Genomic DNA, 22,814 nt, shown 5'->3' on the forward strand with positions numbered 1-22,814 from the left:
TGCACTTGTAAAATTAGCAGACTTACCTGTAAAAATACTATCAGTCTCCTAAGGCAGCATTTTGTTGGCCAGCTGCTACTGGTAAAATTCTGACCCGCCTTCATAATTTATTTCAATAAATAAACTCACTGCGGGGAAAATGTGAGGTTGGAGACGGCAGTGTCATGAAGCAATTCTGCCAAGCTCATACTCCTATGGGACTCGTTCTAGGAGAGATGTCATGTATAGCATCCCCCTTGGCTGGTAATAGCTGGAAGGCCACCATCTTTTGTGTACGGTCCAGCACGCTCAGTCGTGTAGCGCCTTCGGTCCTGTTTTTCTTCGTTTTCTTAAGTGTTAGTGTGTTCTTTCTTCTTTTGATCTGTAGATATGTACAATTGTGTATTTTAGTGTGCATGCTGCTTGAAACGCTTTCCATTTTTCACATGATTGAGTTTGCAGGTGATCATCCTATAGACTTCGATCGAGTGGATCTTGAGGAGGATAAATTTGTGTTGGCTTCCCTCCGTCAGTTTTGGGAACCTTCACTACATTTTTATAGTATGGCAAAGAAAAATCCCAACAATTCATTTTTTTTGTAGCGAAAATTAAATCGGAATAAACATTTGTAAATATATTTTATATATAGTCTGGATAAACTTTGTATTTCCCTAACAAAATTAATCAAATGATTTTTTCATTTATTCATATGAAAAGAAGGATACTTTTCCTTATTTATGGCTTTTAAAAAAATTATATATCCTCTCCTGTTTTTCTGTGAGAACTTTTGTGTTTATATATTCAATGTCCTTTCTGTGAAAATAATAAATTCATTTTTTTTATGGAGCTGCTTACACTTGACATAGCTTAGGGCCTCAGAATGTCATAATCCGGCCCTGGGTAAAACTGACTTGGAATTGTGGTACGAAACATATTTTATGTTTAGTCTTGTCAGTTTTCCTGCAGGAAGTATACGGCTATAGTAGGTTGTGAAGTCTCTTTCAAAAATTCTTGTTCTGCTTTGCATTAGGAGATAATTGTGTCTGATCTCTTTTTTTCATGGAGAGTGCAACGAATATAAATAGAACCTTTAAAAAATATTGCTACCAATTATTGATATAAATGCAATTGGTGTAAAATTACATTTGCAACTTGATATTCAGCAAAAACGCAAAATAATAACAAGGTTAAAAACTCAGTGTGTTAAAGTAATATCTTGACTACATTTCTTTTAAAGTCCACAATGAACAGCAGTTTATGCCATCAGCTCAGTGCTAGAACAAATGATGTTTCTGCTCGGACAAGCTTTGTTTTATCAGGATCAGTAACCTTATCAGCAGTTGACCCAGAACTATAATGCATGTCTGTGAATAGATAGAGAGCATATGTCACAGTTTCATGCAGACTTGCTTCCTAAGCAAGAGTGTATAATGAAGATTTAATAATAATAAAAACTAGTTTGCAAATGTGAACAACAGTAAATGTTTTTAATAGGGATAACATCTTTCAGTCTCCTTATTGTTAATATTACTTTGCTTTCATTAAAAAGTAAATATACACCCATAAATTCACCAACACATATTTCCATAGTGCACCTTTTATTTGCCAATACTTAGTTTTGAAATAGTTCATCCAGTTTCTAAGATTATCATTTAGCTGTAAAGGTATGAAGCACAGGTATGTAGTAGTATGTGGAAGAACTGAAAACTACTTTTGGTAATAGGCATGCAAGAGAACTGCTATTCTCAGAAGGCCTTTATTTCGCTTGCATTTTCAAAATTGTTAGGGGAAAGGTCTTTTCATAGAGCAGAAGGCAGAAGCTTTGAAAACGTATTGCTTAAATGATAGATTGATACCCTTTAATTTAGGATAGGGGATCCCCTCCCCCCATATCAATACTCTGTCATTTTTCTTGACTTACAATAAAGGGAGAGAAATGATAGTGTGGTCCTAGCATATAAAACAAGTCACCCATATCTTGTGCATTTTGACATTAACACTTCTCTTCCTTGACCTTTGACAGGTTTGGGCTTGACCCGAAACTGCTGGCTAAAATCCTAAATATGAGTTCGGGCCGTTGTTGGTCAAGCGACACTTACAACCCTGTTCCAGGAGTAATGGAAGGAGTACCCTCTGCTAATAATTACCAAGGTGGCTTTGGAACAACGCTCATGGCTAAGGTATATAAATATAAATCATAAGTATGGAAAGAACTGTTTTATTGTTCTTGATTGTCAGAATACATGAGAAATGTTTCTATGTTGTGGGTGTGGTCTCCCTGAATATCATCGATCGCTTATACCGGACTTCTAACAGTGTACCACAATTCCAGCAGCCACTGGATGGAATGTGATGTTCTTCCCTCAGTTAAAATTGTTAATGGTGTTTGGAATTATGTGCACTCCTGGAGAGGACCACAAGTTATTGTAGCTCTGAATTATCAGCTGAGTCCTTGATAGGTGTGGTTGTAGATTTATAAGGGGGTTTCTCTCAGTGTTGGATCAGTGAAGGTTAGTGTTATGACTCTATGTTCCAAAGACCGTCAACAAAGCCATATCCTCCTTCTTCGAAGTTGGACTTCTTCCAGCAGCACATGCTCCTGGTCAACTAGTGACCATATAGAATAATTTCTAGCACTTGTGTAGTATTAGATCCTCAGATGATATAAATCAGTGTATTTCTATTGACTTCAGTAGAATTATCTGATTTACAATATCCTAGGATTTGGACCACAGTATCTTCCAATTGACAGTCTCAAAGGGCTTCACAAACATTGATTGACTTAACCCTCCCAACACCCCTGTGGGGTAGGTGTAAGTATTATACCTATTGATGTGGACATGGAGACAATAAGATTTAAAATTGTGACCTCTGCATTTAATTAAGAACCCTTAACCAATGAGGAACCCTAACTACTCAGCTGGGCTGTTCCAGGGTGGATTTCAGCTGTGTACTTATGTCCTGAAGGTGGGTATGAACTACCCCTCTAAGCTCTAAGGCCTGCCCAGGGATCCAGGCTGGAAGCCAGAGTCTCCATGCAGGACGTAGGAGAGATGAGATGAGGGGAGCCATATGCTGCATGAGATATGCAGTGTCATGCTCTGGGCCCATGACCAGGCAGCCCATTGCGTTACAGAGTCCTTACATCAGACATTTTAAATCCAGCAACTGCACTGGAACCCGCCAAAGGTGTGAGTGTAATTTAAACTTTTAAACACTCCTCCCCGAAACCAGACCTCTGAGATGCTGGGTGGCAGGTGAGAAAACCCACACGGCAATTTGCCATTTTTGCCACATGGGAAAATTCCCATCCAGTTGGCAACTGGCCTAGCCCCTAGCATCATAAAAGATCCAGCTCACTAGGTAAGGGTGAGCAAGATGGTGATGGAATAGCTGCAAGAGCAAAGTGGGCCCAAAATGGCCACCCACCAACAACAAGGGTAAGCAGATGCTATCTCCTTCCCTTGGCAGGCAAGAGCCATCAGCTGGCCCCTTATGGCAGTCTCGATTACCTGGATACCCCCTGTGCCCTGCCGCCCAAGGAAAGGGAAGGGAACGGGAGAGAAGCAGTACTATCCCCCTCCCCAATAAATATATTCTACAGGGAGGGGGAGTCTCAGGGAACAAATGTAGCACTGCCCCAGCCAGATAGATAGCCATCCATCCATCTAACAGGTCAAATACAGATACAAAGAGGCCATATTTCCTTGCCTTCTCTCTATTGGAGGTGGAGAAGTGACGCTTTCATGGCGCATAGAGAGACAGTAATCATCTCTCTCTTGTAATATATTTGATGAAAGAGGTGGGAGAATGAAAGTTTCAGTATCTTCCTTATTATTGCAACTTTCTCCTCTTCGGTCTCTCTTGAGGTCCCATATTGCTCTTTTCCAGTACATCCACAATGCAGCAGCTAAATAATTTCCTCACTTGATCGACATCCCATCCTGTCAGTGTCTTCTCACATCTGTTATCCTTGCTCTTAAAGTCTTTGCACAATGCTGCTCCCTTCTCCTCCTTTGTTCTTTTCTCTTATTATTTTTCAACTTTCTCTCTTCCATCCCCTCTTGTTCCCTTCTCCCTCCTTCCTGTTTGTGCCTACCCTTTAGGCCTGAAGCTACTTTCCCATCAGTGCTCCAGGCTCCATCCCTCCTTTCATTCTATCGTCTTCCAAAACCCCACAGGCTCCCTGGGATCTTTATCTGTCTTTATAAAATAAGCTCCCCAGGGCGCAGGAGTTTACTCTGTGTGCTGTGCTGCTGCTGCACAGAACACTTTGGCTTGGAGCTTAATTTTCTTCTTTTTTTTTTTTTTAATAAATATTTGGAGCTTGCATGCCACAGGCCTGTTCACAGCATCTTCACTTTCAAGCGGAGTAAAAGCTGCAGAAAGGAAGTTTTGTGTGGGTTCTTCCTAGTTTCCGAGCCTTTTTTTCATTGACTCTAATACTTCAGAGTTTAAACCAAAAGCTGCAAAAACAAACCATCAACCCAAAATCCTACCCTGGCGCGCATGTGTGTATGTGACATAGACACGCACATTCTCCCTCTTTCATACTTAGGCTGCAAACTGATTCTTGTGGGCCAGCCCTGCTGCCTGCATGAAACCTCTGCAGGGTGGGAAGCCTTCCAGGTCGGTTTGCGGGATTGGGGCCTGTCTAGGAGTATGTGTGGGATTTGCAGTGTGCAGAAGGAAGTTGGATTTTTTGCTGGTCTCTCTGGTTTTAACCACCTCAAAATATTTCGTAGTATATTAGCCTGTTAGTATTTTTCACTTGTCTCCCCATCACAAGATTGTTTTCAGGGGGGCTCTGGACAGATGCAGGAGTAGCTTGCAGGATTAGGGCAGTTTATATGTTGAAGTGAGCACCCACTTGTCTGAGAGCCTGAAAGTGAGTGGATACAGAAGAAACAAAACTCCTGCCTCCCTTCTCTCGTCCTTTATTTGTGCCACCCCCACCCCCAATATCCCACACGGTCAGGTGAATGAAGAGACCCAGGAGCAGACCTAGAAAGTGAAACTGATGGGGCTAGGGTTACTATCTTTCAGGTTCCCCAAAAGAGGATGCAGGGGAGGAGCTGAAGGGGGGTACAGTTGGGGGTGGGGGGTGCTGGAAGGGTGTGTGTGTGTGTACGTACGTACTGGGAGGGGGAATTTGGGGGTGATGGAGGAGAGTGTACTGAGAGAGGGTATTTGGGGGGTGCTGGAAGGAATATTTGGGGGTGCTGGAGGGGGGTGTGTACTGGAAGAAGATATTTGGAGGGTGCTGGAGGAGGTATTTGGGGATATGGGAAGGGTGTGTGTGTACTGGGAGTGGTATTTGGGGGTACTGGAGGGGTGTGTACTGGAAGGGGTTATTTTCAGGTCCTGGAGGGGTCTGTGTGTATTGGGAGGGGGTATTTTAGGGGTGCTAGAGGTGTGTATGTACTAGGAGGGGGTATTTTAGGGGTGCTAAGGTGTGTATGTACTAGGAGGGGGGTATTTGGTGGGGTGCTGGAGGGGTTTGTATACTGAGAGTGGTATTTGAGGAGGTATTTGGGGTTATGGGAAGGGTGTGTGTGTGTACTGGAAGGGGGCACCTGGGGCCTCACTCTCGAGGCAAGGGTCAGTGTTGTTCCGTCATGGTGGCAGGGGCCTGGAAGGAGCGCCATCCATCCATCAGCCACCTCAGTTTTACTTTGTTGATCTTCTTGCACATATAGTGAAAAACAGTAGAAGAAAAATATAAAGGACACCAGGGCAGTGAGTGGAAAGGTGAGTCCTGTATGGACAATTTCAATGCCACCCACAACTTTTTGGGTCTGGTGCCCTGGTACTATGATAGGCATTTTTCTAATGTGAATAAAATAGAGCATATTGGTGGAGCAGTAGCAGATTGGGGAGGGGTGTAAGGAAAGTTACTAGCGAACAGGAAGGAGTAGAAAGATAGAAAGCAGTCGATAGAAGAGAAAAAAAAAGGTAGAAGAAAAGGGTACAGGAAAAAAGGAGACACCAGTGCAAAGCTGTGTGCGCTGTCATTAAAATTGATGTGAGCTAACTAATTTAGCTCTTCAGTCTTCAAAATCAGAATTTAATTTCTATCACTGATAAGGCTGCCAACCTCTGGCCTATCCAAGTGTCAGGGATAGCTAAGGTTTCCTAAAGCACAAGAGTGTTCATAATGTAAATCATAGTCAGATTGCTAGCTGCCCTCAGCTGAGTCTCCTCCTCCTCCTTTCCCCCAAAGAGCAAAGCTGAAGTATTGGACTGTCTTCATCTAATCTTGAATCTGTAACACAGGAGGGACGGAGAGGCAGTAGATTTTTCTAGCACTTCTTGAACAATCCTCAGGGGACACATTGTTCCCTCTGCATCGAAGAATTACTTGAGTAAGCATTTAGCTAAAGCACTAGAGCTATCTGTTACTGAATATCCCAAAAGGTGAAAATTGGTGGTGTGGTGACCTCTTCCAGGTACTAAACAGTCCAGTCCCTAGTGTATTTAAAGAGATTTGTTAGATGAGAATTTATCCTTTTGTTTGTTCCACCCACTCATGCCATTATTCAAATTAGATTGTAAATTCTTCAGGCCAGGGACCTACTCTTTTATTTTTCCTGTGAACTGCACAGCACATAAAACAATAATGAATAATAAGAGTTTGTAGAGAAAGGGAGGAAGAGCATCTCTTGAAGTGGAGAAGATGACTGTCTACATAGAAAAATTATCTAAAGAGTCAAATGACCACAAGATAGCTGTTGTCCTAAGATGGTCATAAAACTTCATCTTCTGAGATGTCAAACGTGGTGATAGTTGAAAGATTTATTAAAGTATTCCACCACTGATGGATCCTACAGACAAAGTTATAGGCTCCAAGTTTTTTTGGCAGCAAATTTTCTATAAGACACCTCTCTGGAAATCACCTCTCTTCTGTCTCGAAGTCTGGAGTGTAACCTAGTGTCTAGACAAGCTCTCTAATATGAGCCGTGGTCTGGAGATTTCACTTCAAAGATCAGATTTATTGCTTTTCCTTTTAAGGGTCAGAGGGTTATACAGAGAAGACATTACAGATCAGAAGTCCTCTCCTCCCATTAACATTAAAGGTGTTGATAACAGCCTTCCTTTTAGGATTCCTGGAGGAGCTAGATTTAGATCGTATTAATCTTGACCCTTGTCAGGGTGATTCATCCAGACGGAGTAGGGGCAGAAGTAGGGCTTTCCATTTTTCTTTTTTTTTTTTTTTACTAAAGAGTTTCTGATACTAGGTCAGGACAGTCTTTGGGTTTTCCTTTGAATGGCAGAATCAGATTCAGGTGAGACTAGAAAATAACTAAAAATAGATAAAGTATTTTCTTAATAACAACAAACATTCTTTTAAAAATGTTGGCCACTGCTTCCCCATAAAAGACGGATATTTCTCCAAGTCCAGCAAAAATTGCTTTAGTCTCTGATAGTGAGACATCTGGAAGCCATTGTGTCAGTTCCCAAGAGGGGGAGAGGGGCCGGAAAGTATATTCTGATTCTGCCTTTCCCAAAAGGTCAGGAAGAGCCGGATCCCAGTCAGAACAACTTTGTCATCTGAAGAAATTCAGAATATAACTGCTGAAGACAAGTGACTGCGCCCTGAGATTATATGTTTTTGATAAAGTTGCAGGATGCCTGTTGGCACACGGTTTCCAGGATTGGGTTGTTTTAGGTAAATATAGCTCCTTTCCTTAGGTCTTCATCCCCTTTATAAAAGTGCAAGTATTGCTAGCAGTTGCTTTAAGAGGATACAAAGTACATCTTATTGAATGTTGATTAGTCAAAGTTGTCTTGTTCAAGGAGCTTCAAGCAGCTACAGAAAAGATGCTGGAAATGTCACAATCTGAAGTTTATGATCATGCTTAGCAGTATATTGTTATGTAACAGCATCGATGCTACTTCAGAGATCAGCCTGACACAGAACATGAGGGAATCACATCCATCATGGGAGAGAAGAGCAAAATTGTTTCTCTCATTTCTTACACTGGAGTCAGAGAAGTCCTTGTCCATTTAGGGGTCATGTGCTTATGATGTCAAGCAAAAGGTCAGGTACACCCCCAACAACTAGCAGCTCTGTGTTTCAGCAGTCTTGGAGTAGGGACTCATTATCCATGTTGAATGGTCATACCAAGATCTATGGAAATTCTGCCTATGCTAGTGAATGGTCCCTCTGAATTTAGAGTGTACCACTGGAAAATCGTGATCATAAACACATTCTCAAGAGTTGGGGAGCCCATTTATATTTCGTGTCCATTCATAGAAAAAGGTATCTCTACAAGAAAGCAGCATACTGGTTTTCAGGGGCTAGGGCGGTCTTCTGCTCACTACCAGCCAATGATGTCAACAGTGTGTTGACCAGACAGCACAGTAACCTCTTTTCTGGAGTCCTGTGAGGGTGGAGGGTACAAGGGCTTGGGCTCCAGCCTCAGCCCATGTATCTACACAGCAATTTTTAGCCCCGCAGCCCAAGCCCGATGAGCCCAAGTCAACTCACCACTGCAGTCACGGCTCTTGCCACACAGGGCTTTTATCCCCAAGTAGATGTAGCCTATGAAGCTGAGAGAGAGAGACTACCAGCTTGAGCAGACAAACTCACGAGCTCCAGCCTGAGCCACAACATCCAAACTGCTATTTTTAGTATGCTAGTGTGAGCCCTGCTAGCGTGAGTCTGTCTGCTCTCTCCCCGCTGCAGCTTACACATACCTTTAGGCTAATATGCCGAGGAAAGTGGAGCAATACTAGCTGAGAAATGAGCATGGTCAGGACAGCCGAGGAACCTGCTCTGTCAGAACCCTACTACGGTCTCCATGGACAGGGCTTTCCCAGCTGACAAGGCAAATCTTAAGTGGTCCCCAGGTGAGAGCTATGATGGAAACAGAATGCGCCTTTCTCCTGGTATAAACTCCTCATGCAGCTCAAGAGACCAGGCTAGCCTAGGAGGGTTTGAGGAGAGTAAATACTATTATGCCCACTTGAAGATGGTTAACCTGAGGCTCTGAGAAGCTGGTTTTATGCAAGTGTCACATGGTCAGTGGCAGTGTCAATTACAGAGCTCAGGAATCCTGACAGAGTCCTCTGCTCCTGCCACTCAGCACGCTGCCTCTTTACTTCTAAAACAGTGATTGAGAGAGAAAGCTGAGCTCCAACGTGGTGCCAAAAACTGATGGGTCTATTTGGTTCTTCAGCATAAATTCACCGGAAAATGCACTTTCTGCAGTGCTCAAACTATTCACTGAATTTGTGTCAAATTTAGCTAATAGTTTCAGCCAGAAAAACAATGGGAAAATGTCAAAATGTTTTGACGTTTTTCTCTAAATGGTATTTCATTTAGAAATTTAACAATATATTTTTAAAGGTGAACGAGACCCCCAAAAATGAAAAAGGTTGTTTTGAGTTGGTTTTTCCCCCCCATTTCAGGTGCTTCAAATGGATTTTTTTTCCTGAATTCATTTCATTTGAGGAAAAACTGGAAAAAAAAAAATCAGTTTTTGTTTGAAATTAATCAAAGGCTGTTTTCGACTTTCTGATGCAGCTCCCGTAGCAATACAAAAAAATGAAGGCAATACCTGCCTTCTTCCAGGGCTGGAATTTTAAGGCTGCAGTATTTCGTTTGTTGGCAGTGGCTTCTCTTTACAAGGAAGCCAAATAGCTGGTAATACTCATATGGCTACTTAATTCCTTGTTGTTTCTCCCAATGTTTTTTCTGCTTTCAGGATCTTGGCTTGGCACAGATTACTGCTACCAACACGAAAACACCTGTTCCTCTGGGATCTCTAGCACATCAGATATACAGGATCATGTGTGCAAAGGGCTATGCCCTGAAAGACTTCTCAGCTGTGTTCCAGTTTTTACGTGAGGAGGAGAACTTGTGAGCTGTTATTTTGGCAATGGACACTATTAGAAACCAAACAATTTTTTGGAACCTCCTTATAGCTCATTTGAGAAGTATATGGGTTTAATCAAAGGTCACAAGTCATGAACCCACACTGACCTGTCTGCTTTTGGTTGTCTAGGTCTCAGCAAACTCTAGGATTGTGCATCAATTCTTAAAAAAAAACAGGCCGGGAGAACGGTTCTTTATTTGGTCAAATAAAAAAAAAAATACACCAACTGTTTAAGAACCATAATAGCATATTCACAAAATCCAGTTAAGTATTTTTTTTTAAACTAAGTACCCAATGATTTGCATATAAAACAACTGACATTATGGCTCTAAATTGTGCAAACTAAGTTGAATCTTCAATAGTAATAACATAGGGTGACAAACCAGCTTTCATTAACTTTTAATAAAGATAAAGCCTTCATGGAAAAAGGGAAGGTCCTTACAATGAAGAAACAGAACTTTTTTTTCATTTTCTTGCTATTTATTTTTAACTATTAGCTTGGGCCTGATAATCAGTGGTGGATTTCTGTTGGGATTAGTGTTACAGATTTATGTTTATGGGGGTGTGTAAATTAGTGGAAAGCTGTTACAGCATGTTTAACTGGTAGACTTAGTTAAAATAACATAGTATATATGTCTCTCTTATAAAGCTCCAGTACTATATTTGACTAACCCAATTTTATATTTCCTTCTTGCACCCTGTCATATATTTTCAAAAGTCAAAAATGGCACCTACTAAAAATTCTGACAAATGTACATTTGCTTTAGATAATTACTGGATTATTATAAATATAAATAAAATGAATCCCATTATTTTGAAATCAAATAAAAATCTATGTTGGTAAGTGCCTGCTATGGAGTTGTTTGGTTTTTTTAAATGTAAGTTTGCAAAAATACAAATAGCTGCAAAGTTGTGCTATGTCATTCACTTTTTGCTCTTCTACAGTCAGTCTTTCATAAGCACTGTGTAGCTTTTATTGTAAAATGTGTAAGGTGGCATATTTGCATATTAATTTCCCTAGCCATTCACCTACCCCTGATCTAGCATTCTGAAGATGAGTATTCCTGTTTACTTCAGTGAGACAACTCACGCGTAAAGTTATCTGCAGGATTGGGGTCTTAATGGTCTCTATGCATCCTACATTTTCAGAATTTTGCATGTACAGTGATGCATTTAATAGGTGCATGCAGGTAACACAGTTGTGTGCACAACGTAGGCACCAGTTGTGCATGGAAAACTCAGAAAATTTGGGCATAGATGTTTATAAATTAGCAACAACATATACAAAATTCATTAAATATTACCGTTGTTCTGTTTATTCCTTTCCAAGCTTGTTTTGATATCTAAATAAAGCTCTAGGTTATTCTAGGACTTTTATTACAACTATGTATGGGCACTATACTATTAAAAACAAGCATATGTTTCCAAATTATCCATCTGCCTATCACTAATTAGATAAAAATTAGCAGTTCATCTGCTCAATTGCAGTGGTTCTGAATCTACCTAGTATTTCACACAAAACAAACATCATTAAAAGAAGATTATTAAGGTTGCAAAGTCAAGTACTCAAAAGTTAGGAAATGCCAGAATTAAGATGGTTTGTGCAACCTTAATTATTTTCGTCCTGTGCATATGCACTGTCACACAGTCTTTAATTACATGATCACATAAGATTTTTCCACAAAACTCCTGCCTCATTCAGTGAATAGGAGGACCTGCTCTGGGAATGAATCGGGGCTGCGTAGTGAAGGAGGCTGTTGTCGTTAAGCAGGGCTGGCCTTAGGGGTGGGCCATCTGGGCAACTACCCAGGGGCACCATGGTCAAGGGGAGCGCCGTGCGGCAGCACAGAGGTGTTTGCTGCCAGTGTAGAGTCAGAAGTGGCTCCCAGCTGGCAGGAGAGTGCTGGGGGGTGGGGGGAGGAGGTTGCCCATATTTCTCCTGGCTTCATCTGGAGCAGGAACATGGAAGAAGGAGGCAAGTGCGGATGCACAGATACTGCTCTCCAACATTCCTCTGCACCCCCTTAGGGGACTGTGAACAGGGGAGTGAGGAGTAATACCAAGCGCTCCATGCATCGAGGTCAATTTTCCTATGTGGGTGCAGGAGGGGGGATACAGGGGTTAGGGGCGATGGGGGAACAGTGCAGGGGTTAGGGTTTGGGGCCCACACGGCCAGGTGAAATGCTGGGGGCCACCCATGGGGGCCAGAGGCGCCAGAATACAAGTTCATCCAGGGTGCCATTTTCCCTAAGGCTGGCCCTGTCTATAGGCCCCGTCCCTCATCTGTTGCACAGTTGGAAGGTGTGCAGTGATTGAAGCAGGGAACTGCAGGAAGAACCTGGTCCCTCTGCATTTGAATCATAGGGCTTCCTCCTCCTCGTTGCCTGCATACCAGTAGGGGTGTCACTGTCAGACATTCCTTGCTCTTCATTCTAGTGCATGGCCGCACGCTGGCCTGGAGCAGCCATGACAGGGGTAGCCAGGCATTGCCTCTGTAGCCCCAGTCTGGAGGGAGAATGCTCAGTTGCTCTGTGGGGCTTGCTAAATGTGTAGTTTGGTCACAGTAGGAGCTGAGGGGTTGGAGCATGTGTCGTCTGTTCAGCAGTAAGATCTGAGAGGCTCAAGCATGCTCAGTGAGGACTGACTCTTCAGAGATTTTAGTCGATAAAATTGAAGAAGTCTCTACTGAGCATATGTGAGCTGCAGTTTTTCAAAGGCTTATAACTTAGGCAAATGTGGGAAGATTTTCATGGCAACAGAGAGTGATTCCTGACACAATAGCCACCCACTTGTTAAATTTCAAGTTCCTGCTCCAAAGCATGGGGGTTGAAAAACTGTTCAGAGAAAAGGTTGCCATAATTTAACAAGCACAAAACTGTGTTTTCTCCTATCCTCATTTTTGTATACGGCTGAATTGTTTTGGCTGGGGAAACCTGGAAAGTTTCAGCCCAGACAATTAAATCTGGCAAAGTTATAAGCAACTGGAAAGAGGGTCTTATAATGGGAAGTGTCTGGCAACCTTAATCAGCCCTGCCAATAATAAAATTTATATTAGAATTTATATTTTCCTATTCTATAGAGGGAAAATTAGATATATTGGTATTCATATTAGAACTGTATGTACAGTATATAAAATTGTAATTTCCCCTCTGCATGGGGTTTACTACTCTATACAAGTTAGCCAAGTAATAAGGCTGTTGTCACTGCCAGCAACAGATGTTGAAAATGATAACTTGTTGAGCAGAACAGAAAGCATGTTAAACTCTTATATTTCTACACTAATGACCCAACAGTATATACACCCAAATTAGATGCAACAAGTTAACTGCATACTATGTAAATGTTCCAAAGGGAAATTTTAGATAACATTTTTAAATTACTTTGAATATTAAACTGGCCCTTCCATCATGCTTGATGAGAAACTGCCTATATCTAATGAATTCTGCCGAACATGAAACCACTGTTAACCACTAAAGTTGGGGGCGGGGGGGTGGAGTAAAAGTATATCTAAGCAGTCTTATTCATATTCACTCTGCCTTTGTTTACACACACACACACACACACACACATCCCTATCTTTCACTGGGCATCAAAAATCCAGCTCACTCTTCCCTCCTGTCAGGGGCCCATCATTAGAGTTAGTGCCTCGCCCCATACACAGCCTGCCCCAATCACTCCTCTTCCTGCCCATGACAGGCATTTGTAGCCCTGCCCTCTTTAAGTGGCTCAGTTGGGCCCACTTGCTCTGACAGAGGGGAGCGGGGCCCAGTCTGCTGACAGGGACCAACTACCCTGTGACAGGCAACAATCATTGTTTGGGATACTCAGCAACTGTAGTTGATATTCCTTATACTTTGCCATCTTCAAAATATGGAGATATAAAAGATATGCAATAGACCTCAATATTTTCCGATGGTTCCTAAAAAGGGAAGGCCTGGTTAGCACTAAAAGGGGGTGGATTTATCTCAGTATGCAAGGTCTCTTCCTATCCCCCAAAAAACACTTTGTTACAAACCAGTTAAGGTTGCTTAAGGGTTTTTGTGAGGGGGTGTTCCCTTTAAAAGTAAAGGAATGTCCTCTTAAAATACCCTTCTTTAATGCTCATTATTCTCCACTCCTTGCTTTCCACTGACAAAAAGAAAAGGAGTACTTGTGGCACCTTAGAGACTAACAAATTTATTTGAGCATAAGCTTTCGTGAGCTACAGCTCACTTCATCAGTTGCATCCGATGAAGTGAGTTGTAGCTCACGAAAGCTTATGTTCAAATAAATTTGTTAGTCTCTAAGGTGCCACAAGTACTCCTTTTCTTTTTGCGAATACAGACAAACACGGCTGCTACTCTGAAACCTTTCCACTGACAGTTTCTCTCCGTTTATAGGGAATTCCCATACACCTCCAATGTCTACAGCAATTCAGTACACACATCACATTCCTCATGATCACACTGTAGCATAAGGCTGTAACTCTGACTGCGTATGTAACCACAAGAATACAACACATCATGCAATTCAATGTACATGTTACACTTCAACATGCTGGATATAACACGTCTGTATGTGGTGTTTTCCTATGGGGAAGAGTGAGGTAGGAGTTAAGGTTTTCCACTATAGCATGGTTGTCAGGCATATGATGTGTATTGTCACTGTATGTGCTGGAGGTGTGTGGCAATTTATTAAAGAGTGGAAACTACCATCCAAATTTCAATCTCCAAAAAGGTACTAAGAAAATGAATTTACTGTATTTTTTGAGGTGATGAAACAACTGTAGAGCTAGGTTCCCTTCCGTATTATGGATTTAGGCACTGATTATACACCCTAACATTGACTATACAACCTTAAAGTCAGTGGGAGTCTTTTCATTGACTTCAGTGACAGATGGATATGTTTGTTAATGGAAACCATACAAAACTTAAAGGCTATTATACAATATTGGAATGAATTTAGTTCAGTGTCCACAAATTACCAGAAATGCTCTCAATCTGACAGGTTCATACCTGCAACAGTTGAGACTCTCTTTTCTGTGGAATGCAACAGCCTAACAGATGTGTAACCGATCTTTTAAACTCTGGTATTTTCAGATTTGGAAAGACTTGTCACTTTCACCCGTTTTATTTGGCAAAGCCTGACAAGTCTCTAGTATGGCTAGTAAAAGTTGTGTAAATAAGGAAAAACTGTAAATTTTACTGTTGTTGTCAGGATGATAAAGAGAATGAATGAATGAATTATTTCATGTAGTAGAACTGGAGTAGATTCAATATATGGAAAAGTATTTTTAAACCTTGATCAAGGTGTACATATGTCAGTTGTGCATTATTCATGCATTCAGTGAATATTTGCGGTGTGTTAAAACCTATAAATTCTAAAAAGTAATAGATTTCTAAATATAGTTTCTATGTAGTTAAAAGCAGTTTGAATATTCTCTCTCTTCCCTTCCCCCCCCCCCTCCCCTTTCCCCTTTCCCTACTGATCTTAACCCTGACTTGGTGTCTTCATTCTCATTAGGGGTCAGAGGTAATTTATTCTCTCTGCTAGTTAACTGAAGGTTTTACTGAGCCCAGAAAGCAGGATGGCTTTTTGTGGTGGTGTTGGTATAATAGTAGGCCATTAATCACCAGGCATTACCTTGATTTTGGAAATAGTAATACACTGTCCTGCAGCTTATACAAAACACAGATTTCAAAAGATCCCAAAGCACTTTACAAGTGTAACTAGTACATGACTGATACCTCTATCACTTAATTGACAATTGAAATGCAACCACCCTGTGAAATTCAGAAACTGTTACAGTGCATAGCATCATTGCACAATAGTTTAGAGAAACAACTTAATCATACTATAGCCAACTGTAATTGCAGGGTGGAATCGGGGTGAGCAGAATAGAGTTGAAATTTAGCCAGGACAAGCTTTTTTCTCTCAAAGGTGAACTTGTGCTCTCTACTCAAACGACACTTTACATTGGTCTTGCACATGGTCTGATTTCTGAAAAAAGTATTTATACATTGGATACCTGACAGCTGGTGGAGGTAGGCACAGACTACTTACGTATGGCTCCAACATTCAGAGGGAAAGAGAAAAGAAGGCAACTAAACTAAGAAGGTAATCTGACCCAGGTAGTAGTACTAAAAATTCTCTTCAGGTTGGGTACCTAATTAGTGCTTCCTCTTAGGTCTCTCTTTCTTTCCAAGAGACTTGCTTTCTCCATGACTGTCTAGTTTGCAAACACATTGTACAGTATGGCATGATAGGCTATCCTGTTGTCCTAGGTGTTTTACAAATACAGAATAAAAGACAACTCCTTCCCCTGAAGAGCTTACAGTTTAATAGAAGACAGCTAAGCTTGTGTACACACACTTACAAATTCCACACCACCTTGCCCTCTTTAGATCTCCTATCTCCATGTCATGCTGCTTTATTCCTAGGACTCTCAGTACTGTTGTATAGTTGGCTCTCTTTTCCTTTTGTGTAGTAAATGTCACCTTGCTTGGAAGTGATATTTCTCATTGTCTTGGGGGCCATGCATAACTAAATTTTGCAGATTTAGGACAATAGTACATTTTCTTAACTGTAATTTAAAAACTCTTATGCTGTCATTGTATGATGGTGGTTGGGAGGCCAGCTTAAAGGTCCATAACCAGTCAAAGCACCTACCACACAATATAACCAAAGAATATGTCAATGTCAGCATAACCGACCGACTGTTCCTGAAGATTGACAGTCGTCAGTGTCATTCACAGTGCTCATCAGGGCTGGCACTGATAATAGTATCAGCAAGTGTGTAAGGGTTCTTGGGTGCCAAATAAGACCTTAAAGCCAAAATGTGCACTGACTACAACTGCCGGGTGTTATTCCTCCAGGAGACACCCGGATAGGACAACTGTCCCCGGATAGGACCATACAATCAATATGGCAGCACCATTTTTGTCAATCCTGATCTTATTAGCACAGCATCTATGACTAATAATAATGACATTGAAGTCCTGACTGAGACATTGGTGGCATTTCCATCACGTCTGTCTACAAACCACTATGCAAACAATTCAAGTTCACTACCCCACATAGTGTTTTGTCATGTTCCAGGTTAACAGTTACAGCATCAAATGGGGCTACATCATAACTGTTGAAAATGGTGAACTAGTTGAATCATGGGCAGATGCATATTCCTTTAGCTAATTCATGACCCCAGTTCCTTCAACAGCAGCCAGTGGAAACAGGACTACAACCCTGATCTAGCATTTGTCAGTAACAACATAGCTGGTTTGTGTAACAAACTTAGTTTGGGTCTGATTCCACATTCACAGCACTCGCCCACCAGATCTGGAAAGGTATATCACCGAATTCAGTACCATTCCAGCACCACTTTAATTTTATGAAGGTGTAATGGAAAGCTCCACCAACAACCTCAATGACATTGTAAGAAAGAGCGAATCAATACCAGAAAAGTATGACCAGTTTGTCAATGCAGTACACACTGCCACAAAGCAGCATATTCCACGAGTCTGCAGAAAAAATTATGTACCAGGACTAGCAGCCGAGTTACTAGATTGGTATGCAAAATACATGCAGATGTTTGAAGCAGCCCCGTTTGCTGAGGATACTATTGCAGATGGTGAAGAACTGGTCTCTGCACTAAAGAGGAAAAACAGAAGTTGTGGTAGAATCTCACTGAACACGTGGATGTGACCCACAGCACCAAGAAAATATGGATAACCATCCGGATGCTTAACAATGACCCAAGGAAGGCAGAGCAACACTACAACATTACTGCAGACCAGGGTGCATACCAACTTGTAGAAAATGGCAGGGCACTGAACAAACACCCCTAGACATGGCTTAAGTGGCAAGAAGACTAGGAGACTTATAATTTTAGGGCACAGTACATAATGACCTAATTAAACCTCTGGAATGAACACCCTCAAGAATAGCAAAGCCGCCAGTCTAGATGACATTCATACCAAACAAACACCTCAGACCAGCCGCAAAGAATTAAGTTGTTTTTAAGCGGCTGCTGAGTATGTGTTAAAGTACCCAAGATCTGGCAGTGAGCACGTATTGCAGCATTCCTGAAGCTGGGGAAGAAGGCAACAGAGCTTAAGATCTTCAGGCTTATGTCACTACAATGTCACCTCTACAAACTGTATAGGTGTCTCATTTTAAACTACCTATCAGCACTTGTTGAAAAGTACCTAATCCCAAAGCAAGCTGGATTCTGCCCAGGCAAATCATGCATCAGTCAAGTGCTGAACATCATTTAATACATTGAAGATGGCTTCAAAAAGGGTATGGTAACAGGCTCAGTGTTTGTCAGCATATTAGCAGCATATGACACATTGAATCACTGAAGGCCCTTCACTAAAATACAACATGATTAAAGAACCATCTCGTACAACTGATACCATCTCTATTAGAGAACTGACTTTTTTTACATCAAACTATGCAGGAAGCAGAGTCAGTGCGGAAATAGAAAAACTGCCTACCACGAGGGAGTGTACTCTCGCCAATACTCTTCGACGTGTACCCAAATGACCAACCAATCCATCTTGGCACAAAAAGTTTTATATAAGCCAATGATTTACACGTTGCTGCCCTGTCTATTACACCAAGAACCAACTGCGCACCAACCTAGCCAAAATGCAAGTGAGTCTTTTCCATTTTCGGAATCATGAAGCCAGTAGACAACTCAACATCATCTGGAATGGGGTATCCCTTTCCCACCGCTGGAATCTTGTCTCTTGGAGTGACACTAGACAGCACTCTCTCCTTCAAAGTGCACGTGGAGAAGACAAATGGCAATGTTAGCACCCAGAACAACATACTCAGGAAGCTTGCTAATTCAAAATGGGGAACCAACCCAGCAACACTAAGATCCACCATACTTGTACTTTGCCATTCAACAGCTGAATACACATGTCCAGTGTGGGAAAGATCAACTCATGCAAAGAAGCTGGACCCTGTACTGAATGACAGCTGCTGCTTCACCACAGGATGTCTAAAGCCAACAAATGTGAACAGACTATCTGCTTGCCAGAATGACTCCACTGGATATTAGGAGAGTGGTCACAAGCAAAATGGAACAATATGACAGGTTGAAAGCACCAGACATCTGCTATATGGTCACATTGCAGCAGTTAGCCACCTGAAAACATGAAAAAGCTTCTTAGCTGCAGCAGGGCCACTTAAAAAAGTCACCCATGGCTTCATGACTGGAAATGTAGTGCACGCAGCTCAAAATGTTTGAGAAGGACATCAACATGCACATTGATGTCGCGGAAGCCTTCCCCCAAGGGTGGAGAAGGATTGGTTGAGCTGGAGATGTTTAAATTGCCACTGAAGGAGAATTGGCAGGTAAAATACAATACGCAGAAGTAGGGCCAGGCACATGTGACTGTGGTAAAACACATGGAATGCCTATTAGTCTGCCAACTCGTGGAGAAACCATGCACCTTAGAAGCTCTCACCAGGGCTACAGACCTGGCTGCGTCATGTTCCTAACACTGGAAAAACCTCTGATTGTGCTAGAAGGATATTTGAAGTCAAAGCAACGAAAAGGGTAATTTTGCTTGCCCAATTCTAGTCAAGAAATGTGTTCCAGACATGTGGACTTGAGACATGCCAGGATATCCATGTAGTCTTGGCCCTTACACAATATCTGACTCAACTTTGATTGAGCCTATATTGCAGAGAGCAGGGCTCTTTTTGAAAAAAATTTTTTTAAACCTTTCGACCAAGACTCTTGCACTGCTGTGAACTTCTGCTTCTAATGCGCTATATGTTTCTCAACTAGGTTATATTGTATATTAAACATATATATATATATGTAATTACATCATATAATGTTTGTACAGTGCTACACGCTCTGTGTGTGCTCAATGATAACTACTTTGCCCTGCCAGAATTAAAAATCTGTTAAAGGAAACTAGAGCAACAGCTCTTCAACTCCCCCAAGAGTTAACACACACAAATAAGCCCCTCTGAAAAGCCATTCAGTTGTATCTCCCAACCTCAATTGTGGGACCCAGCTTCCTGCACCAACCTTCAACTTCTTATACCAGTCTAGTTCACATGAGGGGTGGGGAACGGGTTATTCCGTCAAGGGTAGGCAGTGAGGAGTAGCAACTGTCTAGCACTGGTGTGTCTTATTTGTGGAGGAATTTTGGGGAATAGTGGATGGGAGGTTTCCTGTTACAGGAGAATAGGGGAACCCATAATTTGCCCCAGCCACTAATTTGCCCCACTATCGCCACTTCACCTCAGTCTTGGCTACTGCCAGTCCTCACTTACACTGCAGTCTGCCCAGGGAGCAGGGGTATCAGCTACTCATCATAAGCAAAGGGGTTTGGACCTGCTGCCTCTGCCTACCCATGGCTGCCCCTGCAACCCCCGTACCTAATAGCCCTTCCTAGGTCTGGAGCTTTCCTAGGCCAGAGCTCCCCGGCTCCCTTGGCCTTTCCCCCAACGCTGCTCCAAACTGGGTCCTCTATTCAGGTCTCTGCAGCCAGGTCCCTCCCTGTCAGAGCCAGAGAGAGTCTGTTTGCTCCTGGCTCCCTACCCACTTATAAGGGCCAGCTGAGCCCTAACTGGGGCTTGGCCCCAGCTGTTCCCACTCAGCCTGGGCTGTTCTCCCAGCCCTCCAGCCCTCTCAGGGCTGGAGTGGGTAACCACCCCGCTACACCCACCCAGCATTAAAATCGGAGCAGTAAACATCACACTAGCATTTCCAACCACTCCCTGGGGCCCTCTGTGTAAGTTTTGCAGGTCTGTCTTGGCCTGGCTGCCTAGAGCCTATTTATGGACTTTGTCTTGAACAGCCAGCTTTTGTTTCTGTAGCTGGTCTCGGTGTTTATCTCCAGTTTGTGTGGAAATAAGATGTTAGCTCTTTCTTGTTTTCCATGTGCTCACAATAGTGCCGGCAAGTGCACAAAGTGTCACTCGATCTGGAAGAAATGAGGGCTAGTAGGTAAATGAGAAATGAGGGCTAGTAGGTAGGTACGGTTACAAACTGTGAGCCAAAGTGATAGGGATGTAGAAAATTGCTCATACACTGGCTACATAAACAAAATTGCAACGTCATTTTGAAATGGGTTTTCTCATTGCAACTTTTACATTTACAGAGAAAATGAGAAACAGCCTTTTCCATATGTAGCTACACCAAACTACATGCTATCTTTTAAAAATTCACAATAAACTCTTGAGCATATACTCCCAATTTCTTCTGCCCTTTATCCAGTTATATAGAAATGTGTGTTTTGATTTCTTTATTAATGTAGGTCTTTATTATCCATCTCTCTGATGGACTACATGTTGTTGGCTCCTTTTTTTTTTTTTTTGGTAAAACCTACCTAGTGATCTATTAAGGAACCGTTGCATTTTGATAAACTAGTAAGTCTCAAGGCAAACTTGCGATGGTGCTGTTAACACATTACAAACAAGAAAGTAGTAAGTGGAAATAATGCACTCATTTAGAAGTAATAAAGCTTTTGATCTTTCTTTGAAGAAAGGATATATGCTTAAACTACCTATTCAGGGACAACCAGATGCCCATAAAGAAGGGTAGTTTGCTTTGATAGAAAATCACTGAGGCCTGCCAGAAGCTCTGGTTTGTAAACAGATTAGTTAAGTGCTCATCAGCGCTGATTTGCATAGGAAAAACTTTGTGCACTAGCCCTATTTCAAACATTCATGAGCTATGAAGCCTCTACTTTCAGGAAAGCTACCAGGTTCCTGTTAGCTAGAAATCTCAGTAGAAAATTAGTTTGTGGGAAGGAGAACAGTAATTATTTAGAAATGAGGGCCCTCGCATGGCTCAGTAGTTAATAGGGATTTGGTGGCGGACAGCTTGCCTTGTTTGCCTGAAATCTTTAATATAAGATAAATGGGGGTTGGGCAAAATGGGTCATAGATAGACAATCTGGAAAGAAGGTGTATCCTTTTGCTCATTGTTGCATTGGTCATCAGTTTAACACAGAATGTACAATGTTGCTTCCCTGACCGATAAATGTTGAAGTGTTGTGAAATGGACCTATGTTTGGACTGTGCGGTAGGATCCGTGATCTAAAAAGTTCATGGCTGGGGTATTTTAGGCTGTAAAATAGCTGTCACTTTAAAATAAGAATAAGTGAGACGTGTGTGCTTGGAGTTCTGTGTGTGGAAGTTGATGCCATCCTGAAAACTAGGCAGTTACACTTTCTCTAGTTAAATATCATTTGATACAAGCAATTACTTTTGTTTAATATGAAGACAGAGGCTCAGTCTGTCTTTGCAACAAATACAACAGATGGTGAGGTTCACCGTTTCACAGAAAGTATAAAAGAGCTACAGTACTTCAGTGCGTTCTGCATTGTTAAGGATACTCACCTCTCATTTGATTTCTGACTAACCAGTGATTTGCTATTCCTCTCGATAACAAAGCTACAGAGCAGCAAGTCATTCCCAAAAGAGAGAGAAAAAACTCTAGAGAAAACATGACAAGTGTCACTTGAACCATTCAGAAAATTTCAGAGCAAACTTCTTGTATCTAGAAACAATATTATAATGACTCTAAACACAATTGGCTGAGTTCTTCCCTAAATATCCACTAACACAGTGCTTCTCAGCCAGGGGTACACAGAGGTTTTCCGGGGGTACCTCAACTCATCTAGATACAGTATTTGCCTAGTTTTACAACAGGCTACATAAAAATCACTAGTGAAGTCAGTACAAACTAAAAATTCATACAATGTCTTGTTTATACTGCTCTATATATTATTCACTGAAATGTAAGTACAATATTTATATTCCAATTGATTTATTTTATAATTATATGGTAAAAATGAGAAAGTGAGCAATTTTTCAGCAATGCTGTACTGTGACACGTTTGTATTTTTATGTCGGATTTTGTAAGCAAGTAGTTTTTAAGTGAGGTGAAACTTGGGGTTACGCAAAACAAATCAGATTCCTGCAAGGGGTACAGTAGTCTGG

The 22,814-nt window shown here is 41.7% G+C and overlaps 1 protein-coding gene across 1 annotated transcript in view; it reads left to right on the forward strand.

Moving 5' to 3' along the window:
* HIBADH (3-hydroxyisobutyrate dehydrogenase) overlaps window positions 1–10,714 on the forward strand; it is a 142,381-nt gene extending 131,667 nt beyond the window's left edge. Inside the window, exons 7-8 of the mRNA XM_007053647.4 lie at window positions 2,003–2,159; window positions 9,690–10,714. Of these exons, the coding sequence (XP_007053709.1) occupies window positions 2,003–2,159; window positions 9,690–9,848 (316 nt within the window). The 3' untranslated portion in view covers window positions 9,849–10,714. The remainder of the gene's footprint in view (window positions 1–2,002; window positions 2,160–9,689) is intronic.
* Window positions 10,715–22,814: the final 12,100 nt, after the last annotated feature.

This window comes from Chelonia mydas, chromosome 2 (genome assembly GCF_015237465.2).
Source record: "Chelonia mydas isolate rCheMyd1 chromosome 2, rCheMyd1.pri.v2, whole genome shotgun sequence".
Taxonomy (NCBI): Eukaryota; Metazoa; Chordata; order Testudines; family Cheloniidae; genus Chelonia; species Chelonia mydas.